Source organism: Erythrolamprus reginae, chromosome 10, assembly GCF_031021105.1.
Source record: "Erythrolamprus reginae isolate rEryReg1 chromosome 10, rEryReg1.hap1, whole genome shotgun sequence".
NCBI lineage: Eukaryota > Metazoa > Chordata > Lepidosauria > Squamata > Dipsadidae > Erythrolamprus > Erythrolamprus reginae.
In genome coordinates this window covers 47,092,834-47,106,443 of record NC_091959.1, presented here as the reverse complement: position 1 = coordinate 47,106,443, position 13,610 = coordinate 47,092,834, and the positions used below count along the sequence as shown (strand labels likewise).

Here is a 13,610-nt window from a genome sequence, read left to right as displayed (position 1 = left end):
AAAGGAAGGAAGGAAGGAAAGGAAGGAAAGGAAGGAAAGGAAGGAAAGGAAAGGAAGGAAGAACGGAAGGAAGGAAGGAAAGGAAGGAAAGGAAGGAAGGAAAGGAAAGAAGGAAGGAAGGAAGGAAAAGAAGGAAGGAAAGGAAGGAAAGGAAGGGCAATACCGCTTAGACTTTTATATTGCTTCACGGTGCTTTTTCAGCCCTCTCTAAGTGGTTTACAGAATCAGCCTCTTGTCCCCAACAATCTGGGTCCTTATTTTACTGACATCATGGGCAACTAATCAGGGCAAATTGCTGTGGCCAAGTCATCATGGCCAGAAGTTGACAAGATGAGGCGGGCCTGCATTTGTGTAACGCCTGCTCAAACAGGGCCTGGGTCGGTCTAGAAGACCTCCAACGTCCCTCCCGCTCACTTAACGACCCTCCAACTGCACTGGTTCGCTTCCCGAGGAAGTCCTAAACCCAGGACCAAACCCACTTCGCCAAAGTCTCGCTCAGCAACGGGGTCATCACTCCAGAAGTTTTGGGAAGGGGGGGGGCTTCAAACGGGCGACTGTGCCTAAGGGGAGGGGGAGCTGCCAGCTCCCTCGGAGCCCAAAGCCCTCGCCTTGCCTGGCTGGGAACGATGGGGCTTGTAGTACGGAGACCCAAGCAAGGAGAAAGCGCAGCAGAAGCGCAACGGGACCCGCTTGGGACCCACCCTGGGCGGGGAAAAAGCCGCTCCGGAGCCCCGCCTGGCTTGACGTGGCATCGTCAGCAGCCGCCGAGTAGAAAAAGCCCCAGCGAGCCCGGCTCGGCTCGACTCGGCTCGGCTCAGCCTCTCGGATGGGGCCGCTGCTTCTACTGGCTCTGCTCGCCGCCGTTGCGCCTTTGCGCGCCGTGCAAATCGACCGAAGCCGCTTGCAGTGGTTGGCCCGCGGCAAGGTGGAGGTGAGCGGGGCAGGTGTGGGAGGGGGGGTGGGTCCCGAGGCGGGCGGGGGATGGAGGGTCTCCAGCGGGGTCTGCCGAGGTTGGGGCTCCCCTGGCCCCCTCCTGGTCGGGCTGGCTGGGTGGGTACGTGGGCTTTCTCCAGATAGTCCTTGAATTACGCCCCCCTTGACCATGCTAACCCAGGTAGATATTCCAAGTGTGACCTGATCAAGTGGTGTTAGTTTGTAACTTTTTGTTAATTAATTAGAGTTGTTGTTGCATTGTTTATATTGGGTCTTGTGAGCTGCCCCAAGTGTTCGGAGAAGGGCGGCATACAAATCTAATTAATAATAATAATAATAATAATAATAATAATAATAATAATAATAATAACAAAACAATAACAACAACAGAAACATAGAAGATTGACGGCAGAAAAAGACCTCCTGGTCCATCTAGTCTGCCCTTATACTATTTCCTGTATTTTATCTTAGGATGGATCTATGTTTATCCCAGGCATGTTTAACTTCAGTTCCTGTGGATTGAACCACCACGTCTGCTGGAAGTTTGTTCCAAGCATCTACTACTCTTTCAGTCAAACCATATTTTCTCACATTGCTTCTGATCTTTCCCGTTCAGTTACTGTGGATTCTTCCTTCTTTCCTTTCCTTCCTTCCTTCTCTTTCTTTCTTTCCTTCTTTCCTCCCTCCCTTCCTTCCTCATTCATAGAAACATAGAAGATTGACGGCAGAAAAAAACCTCCTGGTCCATCTAGTCTGCCCTTATACTATTGCCTGTATTTTATCTTAGGATGGATATAGAAACATAGAAGATTGACAGCAGAAAAAGACCTCCTGGTCCATCTAGTCTGCCCTTATACTATTTCCTGTATTTTATCTTAGGATGAATCTAGGTTTATCCAAAATTGGGTATCCTCAAAGACTCTATGATATTTCCCCAAGGAACCCTGGTGCCTCTTTCCTTTCAAACACCTACTTCTCCATTCACAAAGACCCTCCAAAGACCCTCCATACACTTTACCAAGTTTATTCAATTTAACAATGGAAGACTGCATTCAATTTTGGTCGCCACAATGACAAAAAGAATGCTGAGACTCCAGAAAAAGTGCAGAGAAAAAGCAACAAAGATGATTAGGGGACCGGAGGCTGAAACATATGAAGAACGGTTGCAGGAACTGGGCATGACTAGTTTAAGGAAAAGGAGGACCAGGGGAGATACGATAGCAGCCTTCCAATAGTTATCAAGTTATTCTCCAAAGCAAAAGAAAAGGAAGGAAGGAAGGAAAGAGAGAGAGAGAGAGAGAAAGAAAGAAAGAGAAAAATAGTGAAAGAAAGAAAGAAAAAGAGGTGGAGGGAGTCTTTTCTCTCTTACTAGTGTCATAGAAACATAGAAGATTGATGGCAGAAAAAGACCTCCTGGTCCATCTAGTCTGCCCTTATACTCTTTCCTGTATTTTATCTGTTTATCCCAGGCATGTTTAAATTCAGCAACTGTGGATTCTTCCTTCCTTCCTTCTTTTCCTTCCTTCTCTTCCTCCCTTCCTTCCTTCTCTTTCTTTCCTTCCTTCCTTCTTTCTTTCCTTCTTTCTTTCCTTCCTTCCTTCTTTCCTCCCTCCCTCCCTCCCTCCCTTCCTTATTAATAGAAACATAGAAACATAGAAAAAGACCTCCTGGTCCATCTAGTCTGCCTTTATACTATTTCCTGTATTTTATCTTAGGATGGATAGATGATCATCCCAGGCATGTTTCAATTCAGTTCCTGTGAATTTACCAACCACGCCTGCTGGAAGTTTGTTCCAAACATCTACTACTCTTTCAGTCAAACAATATTTTCTCACACTGCTTCTAATCTTTCCCCCAACTAAACTAAGATTGTGCCCCCTTGTTCTTGTGTTCACTTTCCTATTAAAAACACTTCCCTCCTGAACTTTATTGAACCCTTGAACATATTTAAATGTCCCCCTTTCCCTTCTGTCCTCCAATCAATATTATATCTTTGTATACCACCAATGTGAAGTTGAGAAAACAAAGAAATAAAAACAAAATGAAAGCAGATTTGGCAAAGAGGAGCCTCCACGTTTGGAGGCAGGCTATCTCTGAGTCACCCAAAATTTCTCTCTCCCTCCCCCTCCCCTGGCCGAGCCTTGAACAAAACACAATAAATCAATTACACGCAAATTGCATAATTTTCTCGGGGGAGTTCTGAAAATTGCAGCAATTATGTTGCTGTTGTTATTGCAAGTGTTGTTGATCTCAGTTTGCTTGGAATTGTTTCCGTCCAGGTTTAAAGGTTGCAAAGTGGGCTAAAGAAGTGGATCCCCCCCACCAACTTTTGGGGCAACAGGAAACAGTTCCATGGAAAGTGCTTTTTAATTTGATTGGATTGGATTTGTATGCCGCCCCTCTCCGTAGACTCGGGGCGGCTAACAACAGTAGTAAACAGCATATGACAATCCAATATAAACAGTTAAAAACCCTTATTGTAAAACCAAACATACAGACAGACATACCATGCATAGAATTGTAAAGGCCTAGGGGGAAAGAGTATCTCAATTCCCCCATGCCTGGCAGCAGAGGTGGGTTTTAAGCAGCTTACGAAAGGCAAGGAGGGTGGGAGCAATTCTAATCTCTGGGGGGAGTTGGTTCCAGAGGGCCGGGGCCGCCACAGAGAAGGCTCTTCCCCTGGGTCCCGCCAAGCGACATTGTTTAGTTGACGGGACCCGGAGAAGACCCACTCTGTGGGACCTAACTGGTCGCTGGGATTCGTGCAGCAGAAGGCGGTCCCGGAGATATTCCGGTCTGTTGCCATGAAGGGCTTTATAGGTCATAACCAACACTTTGAATTGTGACCAGAAACTGATCGGCAACCAATGCAGACTGCGGAGTGTTGGTGTGACATGGGCATATCTGGGGAAGCCCATGATTGTTCTCGCAGCTGCATTCTGCACGATCTGAAGTTTCCGAACACTTTTCAAAGATAGCCCCATGTAGAGAGCATTGCAGTAGTCGAGCCTCGAGGTGATGAGGGCATGAGTGACTGTGAGCAGTGACTCCCGGTCCAAATAGGGCCGCAACTGGTGCACCAGGCGAACCTAGGCAAACGCCCCCCTGGCCACAGCTGAAAGATGTTTCTCTAATGTGAGCTGTGGATCAAGGAGGACGCCCAAGTTGCGGACCCTCTCTGAAGGGGTCAGTAGTCCCCCCCCCAGGGTGATGGATGGGCAGATGGAATTGTCCTTGGGAGGCAGAACCCACAGCCACTCTGTCTTGTCTGGGTTGAGTTTTTTTCCTGTAGAATGGAGGGATATGTGGTTTCGGGGGCTGCTTGCATCCCACAGATGGGGTTTTACTTATTGGGGGTGGGCTGTTTCTGGGATGCCCTGGTTTGGTCCAAAGACAGTGCATTTGGGGACCCCTGGGTTAAGGTTTTCCCTTGCAGTCCATATCCTAAGCAATGGAAACTGCAGTTTAATGTTTCCAAATGTAAAATAACGCACTTGAGGAAAAGGAATCCTCAATCTGAGTATGTGTTAGAAAAACTTTAGAAGATTTAGGGATTTAGGGGTCGTGATTTCTGACAGTCTCCAAATGGGTGAAAAGTGCAGTCAGGCGGTAGGGAAAGTGAGTAGAATGCTTGGCTGCATAGCTAGAGGTATAACAAGCAGGAAGAGGGAGATTGTGATCCCGCTGTATAGACCGTTGGTGAGATCACATTTGGAATAATACTGTGTCCAGTTCTGGAGACCTCACCTACAAAAAGATATAGATAAAATTGAACGGGTCCAAAGACGGGCTACAAGAATGGTGGAAGGTCTTAAGCATAAAACTTATCAGGAAAGACTTCATGGACTCCATCTGTAGAGTCTGGAGGACAGAAGTTTAAGTTTAAGTTTTATTGCATTTATATGCCGCCCCTCTCCGAAAACTCGGGGCGGCTAACAACAATCATGAAAATATACAATAAAATCCAATACTAAAAGCAAATTAAAACCCCTTAATATATAAAAACCAAACATACATACAAACATACCATGTATACAGTTGTAACGGCCTAGGGGGAGAAAAAAGTCTTAATTCCCCCATGCCTGGCGGCAGAGGTGGGTTTTAAGTAGCTTACGAAGGGAAAGGGGGGACATGATCGAAACATTTAAATATGTTAAAGGGTTAAATAAGGTCCAGGAGGGAACTGTTTTTAATAGGAAAGTGAACACAAAAACAAGGGGCTACAATCTGAGGTTAGTTGGGTGAAAGATCAGAAGCAACGTGAGAAAATATTATTTGACTGAAAGAGGAGTAGATGCGTGGAACAAACTTCCAGCAGACGTGGTTGGTCAATCCACAGGAACTGAATTTAAACATGCCTGGGATAAACATATATCCACCCTAAGATAAAATACAGGAAATAGTATAAGGGCAGCCTAGATGGACCAGGAGGTCTTTTTCTGCTGTCAGTCTTCTATGTTTCTAGGTGGTTTCTCACAACCAGGTTAAGCTGTGGTTTGCTAGGCACCACAGAGTAAAAAGGCCGGCTAGTTTGGTTTATTCCAGCCATAAAAGAACAAATCACATTTTAGCTTAGCTAAACCTGTCCAGATGGCAAATCGAAATCAAAAAGGAAATGTATTTCTCTCTCTTTCTTCCTCTTTTTTTTCTGGTTGTGCCTTTCCAGTAATTGCACCTGTTAATAGGCTGGTTATTAGTTATTAGTCACGATGGAAAATGAAACTCTTGCAGTGCGGAGAACTGACAGAAAGAAAGAAAGAAAGAAAGAAAGAAAGAAAGAAAGAAAGAAAGAAAGAAAGAAAGAAAGAAAGAATTGATTGAAGCACTTTGGCCTAGACCATTTTTTATTTGGCAAAAGAATACAGCCATTATAAAATTTAAGAGAGAAAAAGAGAAAGAGAGAGAGAAAGGAAGGAAGGAAGGAAGGAAGGAAGGAAGGAAGGAGGAAGACAGAAAGGAAGGGGGAGGGAGAAAGAAAGAAAGAATTGATTGAAGCACTTTGGCCTAGACCTTTTTTTAATTTGGCAAAATAATACAGCCATTATAAAATTTAAGAGAAAAAGAGAAAGAGAGAGAGAACGGAGGGAAGGAAGGAAGGAAGGAGGAAGACAGAGAAAGGAAGGGGGGGAGGAAGAAAGAAAGAAAGAATTGATTGAAGCACTTTGGCCTAGACCTTTTTTTTATTTGGCAAAAGAATACAGCCATTATAAAATTTAAGAGAGAAAAAGAGAAAGAGAGAGAGAGAGAAAGGAGGGAAGGAAGGAAGAAAGGAAGGAAGGAAGGAAGGAAGGAGGAAGACAGAGAAAGGAAGGGGGAGGGAGAAAGAAAGAATGAATTGATTGAAGCACTTTGGCCTAGACTTTTTTTTATTTGGCAAAAGAATACAGCCATTATAAAATTTAAGAGAAAAAGAGAAAGAGAGAGAGAGAGAAAGGAGGGAAGGAAGGAAGGAAGGAAGGAAGGAAGGAAGGAGGAAGACAGAGAAAGGAAGGGGGAGGGAGGAAGAAAGAAAGAAAGAAAGAAAATTTAGAGTCAGCCTCTGGCCCCCAACAATCTGGGTCCTCATTTGACCCACCTCAGAAGGACGGAGGGCTGAGTCAACCTAATCTTTTCAGTTTGATGGGATGGATGGGCAACTTAGTTGCGCAAAAACTAACCCAACCGGTTGAATGGGACTGTACCCTCTCGTGTAGCCTTGGAAACATGTTTTTTAATGGTGGTCTCCTCTCTTCTCCCCCCCCCACGCTGCCCCCCCCAGAGCTGTGGAGGATGACGTTTGAACCGCCTGCCAGAGGTAAGCAAAATGCTTCCGATTCGGATGCGCGCTCCTTCCTTGCCTCCCCCAACTGCTTCCCCACTGGGAAACCCTCGGAGTGCGCCAACAAGCCTCCCCCAGCTTTGCTCAATACGGGATAAAAGAGTTGGAAGGGGCCCTGGAGATCTTCTAGTCCAACCCCCTGCTCAGGCAGGAAGCCCTACAGCAGGGATGGCGATAACCTTTTTTTCCCTCGGGTGCCGAAAGCCCGAGGGCTGTCGTGCATGTGCCCACACCTATAATTCAATGCCCCCCCTTGCCCCACCCTGTGTATGTGCCTCCTGCCCTCTGCACATGTGTGCGACCCAGGGGCGGATTCCTCTTACCTGGTGCTACTGGTGCGCTGCGCACCCAGCATCGGGAGTCTCACGTGTACGTGTGTTCATGATTTTGCTTCCGTTCATGCACAGGACGCACAAACTCACCAGAATCTTGCGAGGGGACATGAGTGCATGTGAGATTTTGGTGATTTTTGTGTGTGTCTACACCAGACTTTATCTTCGGAACTTGGCAAAGTATCTCCGAGAGTCACGAAGCAATTAAGCGAACAAATTTCTCCTGCAAACTCCACTCCCCAGTAGCTCCTCTGTTATTCCCTTTGGGAGGGGGCCATTCAGCGTCCACTTGTGGCCTTACTCCCAAGTCGACCCTCGTTCCTCAGCTGCTCCCTTCACAACGGGCATGCGAAGCTGTGTGTGCAGCACAATTTTTGCAACCGGTGTGGCATCCTGATCCGTACCAGGAGAAACCTGCTTGATTCTGCGTGATCTTGATTCTATCTCCTTTAATGCAGCCCAGGATTATTGCTTTGGCCTTTTTTGGTGGCTAGAGCATACTCCTGGCTCATATTTAAGCGATTGTCCAGGAGGACAAATATCAAAACTTCCTGCATGGGATTTCCAGAGCGTCAGTTCCCGGCGAAAGTCCTAGCTTTCCTTTCTGGGCGCTGGGAGTAGAAGCCGAGCCTTTCCCCCTCGTTTCTCCATCCTCACCCGCAACGGAGTGTCCACCGACCAGTTTGTCTCCTTCAATGGCTGATTCTTCTTTTTTTCCCCCCTAGGTAAAGGCCTTTATCAACGAAGACCTGCCTTTGTAGTATCCTTTACTGAGGTTTCGTCCAGCTTGACTTTTGGGTTGGGTTCAAGTGCTACCTGGACTCTGCCGTCCTTCCCGATTGAGGGCCAGCGAGTCCCACCTTGAACGGAATGGGAACCTTCTGTGCCTCTTTTGCGTGTGATGGGATGCTTGCTAAAACCCCATCTGGATCAGTGCTTCTCAACCTGGGGGTCGGGACCCCTTTTTGGGATCGAACGACCGTTTCACAGGGGTCGCCTAAGACCACGGGAAAAGACAAATTTCCTGCAGTGTTAGGAACTAAAGCGTCTATTCTGGCGCCTTGGGACATATTTTTACAATCCGCCCAATCAGGTGTTGACAGTGGGGGTGTCCCTCTGACCTTCCTGCCAATCGGCTTAAAGCTCCGTTGGGGGAATTGGTGCTAGACTTATGGCTGGGGATCACCCCAATGTGAGGAACTGTATTAAGGGGTCGCGGCATTAGAAAGGTTGAGAACCACTGATAAATAGCATAAAACTGATCAGAAGGAAAAGGGGGGACATGATCGAAACATTTAAACATGTGAAAGGGTTCAATAAGGTTCAGGAGGGAAGTGTTTTTAATAGGAAAGTGAACACAAGAACAAGGGGACACAATCTGAAGTTAGTTGGGGGAAAGATCAGAAGCAGCGTGAGAAGATATTATTTTACTTAGTCACAGATGCTTGGAACAAACTTCCAGCGGACGTGGTTGGTGAATCCCCAGTCATTGAATTTAAACATGCCTGGGATAAACATAGATCCATCCTCGGATAAAATACAGGAAATAATATAAGGGCAGACTAGATGGACCATGAGGTCTTTTTCTGCCGTCAGTCTTCTATGTTTCTAAATGATTCAAGGTCATTTCAAAGCTCCCCACCTCTGGCTGGGATCTGGGAGCTTGTAGATGGAGCCCATATTGGGGAGGGGGGAGGCGGGCAGGGAAATTGCGAAGTGGGTCCAGTTTGCGAAGAGTAAGAAGCCATGGAGCCCCCAAATTCCAGCACATGCAGGGAATCAAATGACGACGTGGGTATTGGCGATGTCCTCCTCCGACAGCTGATACGGCTCCTTAACGCTCCCCCCCCCCTTAGCCACAACATGGAACTCAAACATCTGGCTGGAGCGGACCCCGAATTAATCCTGCTCAACATTAAGTTTGAAGAGCTCCAGGTGAGAGGAAATGGTTTTTACCGTCTTTTGCCTTTCTTCTACCATCGAGGTTTCGAACGGTCCGAGGTTTGGCTTGGCAAAGTTTGTGCCCTGCGGCCATCAGCTGCCCATGTAGCTTCCGATGTTACACATCAGCATACGTTAACTCCAATGTTTCACAATCGGAAGGGAGAGGTCTTGTACATCAATCTAGTCCAACCCCACCAGCACCAAAGCTGGAGATTGATTGATTGATTGACTATATTATTTTATTTTATTTTATTTATTTTATTTATTTTATTTTATTTTATTATTTATTTTATTTATTATTTTATTTATTTATTTATTTATTTTATTTATTTATTTTATTTTATTTTATTATTTTATTTTATTTGTATGCCGCCCCTCTCCGCAGACTCAGGGTGGCTAACAACAGTAAAAAGACAATATGAACAAATCTAATATTAAAAGTAATGTAAAAAACCCCAATTTAAGAAACCAATCATACATACAGACATACCATGCATAAATTTTGTAAGCCTAGGGGGAAGGGAATATCTCAATTCCCCCATCCCTGACGACAGAGGTGGGTTTTAAGGAGCTTACGAAAGGCAAGGAGGGTGGGGGCAACTCTGATATCTGGGGGGAGTTGCTTCCAGAGAGTCGGGGCCGCCACAGAGAAGGCTCTTCCCCTGGGTCCCGCCAAACAACATTGTTTAGTCGACGGGACCCCGAGAAGGCCAACTCTGTGGGACCTAACTGGTCGCTGGGATTCGTGCGGCAGAAGACGGTCCCGATTGTGGTCCGATGCCAGTGATGATGTGTGTGTTTGTGGTAGCATTCGCATGTGTGTGCCCACACCCATAATGTAATGCTCTCCTCTGATGCAGGTGCACACAACTCCCTCCCTGCTGCCCCACTGCACATGCGTGCAGACCTCACTAAAGCCTCCCGGCTTCGGGTAGACCCGTTGGGCAAGGAGGAGGCTGTTTTCGTCCTCCCATGATTTCAGGAAAGCTCCCGGAGCCTGTTGATGGCAAAAAATGCACCCAATGGGCCAACTGGAAGTTCAGAAACAAACTTCCAGGTGGGCCATTGGGTTGTTTTTTGTCTCTCCCAGGTTTCAGGAAAGCCTCCTGAAGACTAGGGAGGGCGAAAAGTGGCCTAACCAGTAGGCCCGTTTTTCGCCACCCACAGATTCCAGAGGCTTTCTTGAAGCTTGGGGAGGGAGAAAGTGGCTTCCCATGACTCTACAGAATGTCAAAAATCAGCTGCCAGCACGCACATCCACGCTAGGGCTGACATAGGTACGCCTGGTGCACCAGTTGCGGCCCTATTTGGACCGGGACTCACTACTCACAGTCACTCATGCCCTCATCACCTCGAGGTTCGACTACTGTAATGCTCTCTACATGGGGCTACCTTTGAAGAGTGTTCGGAAACTTCAGATCGTGCAGAATGCAGCTGCGAGCAATCATGGGCTTTCCTAAATATGCCCATGTTACACCAACACTCCGCAGTCTGCATTGGTTGCCGATCAGTTTCCGGTCACAATTCAAAGTGTTGGTTATGACCTGTAAAGCCCTTCATGGCACCGGACCAGATTATCTCCGGGACCGCCTTCTGCTGCACGAATCCCAGCAACCAATCAGGTCCCACAGAGATGGCCTTCTCCGGGTCCCATCAACTAAACAATGTCGGTTGGCGCGCCCCAGGGGAAGAGCCTTCTCTGTGGCGGCCCCGACTCTCTGGAACCAGCTCCCCCCAGAGATTAGAACTGCCCCTACCCTCCTTGCCTTTTGTAAACTCCTCAAAACCCACCTTTGTCGTCAGGCATGGGGGAACTGAGATATCTCCCCCGGGCCTATACAATTTATGTATGGTATGCTTGTATGTATGTCTGTTTAACAATGGGTTTTTTAAAATATTGTAAATTGTAAATTATTAGATTTGTTATAAACTGTTTTTATTGTGTTGTGAGCCGCCCCGAGTCTACGGAAAGGGGCGGCATACAAATCTAATAAATAATAATAATAATAATAATAATGGAGCAACACCTTGTGTGCCGTCAGGGATGGTTCCGTGTGCCATCTGTGGCATGCGTGCAAATAGGTTTGCTATCACGGCACTACACTGTTTCTGACAAGATGGCAGCCCAGGGTCTTCTGAGAAGCTTCCAGGGACGAAATTAATTAACATTCAAATGTCTTGCTGTGGTGGTGGCCACCGATGCTAGTCTAGGGGTCGGCAACCTGCGGATCTGGAGCTGCATGCGGCTCTTTAAGTCCCTCTGCTGCAGCTCCCTGTCACCGGTCGGTTCCACAATTGATAGGGCTTTCGGTTAGGACAGGTAGAGGCAAAAAGGTGATGTGCTAGGAGGAGACTCTATGGTGGTGGTGGGGGAACAACTTCCAGCCAGCAGAGGAAAAAGGATGGCATGCTAGGAGTAGACTCTATGGTGGGGGGGACTGGACTTCCAGTCAGTAGAGGAAATAGGATGACATGCTAGGAGTAAACTCTATGGTGGGGAGACCGGACTTCCAGTCAGTAGAGGAAATAGGATGGCATGCTAGGAGTAGACTCTATGGTGGGGAGACCAGACTTCCAGTCAGTAGAGGAAAAAAGGATGACATGCTAGGAGTAGACTCTATGGTGGGGAGACCAGACTTCCAGTCAGTAGAGGAAAAAGGATGACATGCTAGGAGGAGACTCTATGGTGGGGGAAACCAGACTTCTGGTTAGCTTCAGAATTGAATGAGGGGGGGGCTTACAGTTAGGACCTTTGTGACTCTTAAGGCTGCCGACGTCTGTGCTAGTTCCTACGATTTGCCTTTAATTTACAGAGAATCCCCTTGAGCGAGATGTCCCGGGTCGAGATAAACCAACTGATCCAAGAACTGGGATTCTACCGGAAAGAAAGCCCGGACGCCCGTGTTCCCGATGCCTTCCAGATGGCGCCTGCCAATTCTCTACCACCGGATGTGGAAGCCATGAAGAAGGGGAAGAAAGGGGCGGGGGGCTCAGACCTATAGAATTCGACGGGCCCCGTTTGCGACGGGTGCCTCTTGGGAAGAAGGGGAATCTTCGGGGCGTTCAAAGTATCTAAAACAACCCACTGCGATCTCTTGCGGCTCACACACAATCGCGCGTCGGCGAGATTAATATTCAATTTGCGCGCGGCTGCAAATTGTGCCTTTGAAAAGGGAAGAACGTGCTACCCTCAGGAAACGAAACGGGCAAAATATAAAGACCGCCACACACATAGGCCTGCCATAGGCGCTCCTCGATTTACGACCGCGGCATAGGTTGTTAAGCAAGACACCATACACAGCCTTGACTTGCAAACTTTCGTGCGCGGTTTCCCTTTCGGTGGTCAGAAGCCAGGTGAAAATGGGGAACTGTGCGACTCACGGGGTGCAGACTCTTGTTTAAGGGCAAGCCAGTCGGCAACCACAACCACACAATCATTATTTACTGGGATGGTTATGCAAGTCGGGGGCGGTTTTGTGTTTTTTTTTTCACCTCCCGGCGCCGTTTTAAGAGTCGTGAAAATGAACAGTCATTAAGTCGAGGACTGCCTGTTAACCACGAACAAATTTGACCGGAAGAAGCCTCGAGCGATTCTGCCCTCCATTCCAAGACTGGCATTCTGGCGTCCCACCAGGCGCCACTCGCTGGGCCAGCGCTTCCCTTCCCGCTGCGCCTCACCCGTATGGGACAGGATGAAGCCTCCCGCAGAAAGCTGCTTGCTGCTGGAGGTGGATAGACACGTCCTATCGGGGTTGGGGGAACGCAGCCTGGACGGGGGAGCCAATCGGCGAACCCCAAAATGGGTTAGGATAGTAACAATAAAGCTGCCTTTCGTCTACCAGCAAATCCTTCCCTCTCGCGTCGTTGGGTTGTTTTGTTCTGCGGACTTTCCATGGGTAAAATTCCCCGCCAAACTTTACTGCTTGATCTTGAGAATAGCGAGCTTGGTCATGAGCAAAAATATTTTTTGGGAAGGTATTTCACTTCTCCTCTGAGAAGCTTCCTCGGCTCTTGAGATGAAGATGCTGATTGGAAGAGAAGCGAAATGTCTTCCAAGAAAAGCCAGAAAGCCAAGTGGCTTCTTGGGGGGTGGGGCAGGGGGCTGGTGGGAAAAGCCTTTTTGGGAGAACCATGACCTGGATATGACAGAGAATCTCCACGCGGCATTTAGCTATGAGGAGGGTGACTGCGGGAATCCTTGATGGTCTCTGAGCTTTGCTGCTTCCTGGTGGACGTTTCGTGACCCAAACTAGGTAACATCATCAGGTGCTAAGGAGGGAGGAGGAGAAAGAGGACAGGGGGAGAGAGGGAGGACTGTGGGTCCTTGATGGTCTCTGAGCTTTGCTGCTTCCTGGTGGACGTCTCGTGACCCAAACTAGGTAACATCATCAGGTGCTAAGGAGGGAGGAGGAGAAAGAGGACAGGGGGAGAGAGGGAGGACTGTGGGTCCTTGATGGTCTCTGAGCTTTGCTGCTTCCTGGTGGACGTCTCGTGACCCAAACTAGGTAACATCATCAGGTGCTAAGGAGGGAGGAGGAGAAAGACGACAGGGGGAAAGAGGAAGGACTGTGGGTCCTTGATGG

At 47.8% G+C, this 13,610-nt stretch overlaps 1 protein-coding gene across 1 annotated transcript; it reads left to right on the top strand.

Moving 5' to 3' along the window:
- Positions 1–284: 284 nt before the first annotated feature.
- SELENOM (selenoprotein M) lies at positions 285–12,873 on the top strand. Its single transcript, XM_070763146.1, has 5 exons — positions 285–931; positions 6,692–6,727; positions 7,809–7,843; positions 8,940–9,018; positions 11,841–12,873. The coding sequence occupies exons 1-5, from the start codon at positions 827–829 to the stop codon at positions 12,027–12,029; spliced, it is 444 nt and encodes a 147-aa protein (XP_070619247.1). The 5' UTR covers positions 285–826; the 3' UTR covers positions 12,030–12,873.
- The last annotated feature ends 737 nt before the right edge of the window (positions 12,874–13,610 follow it).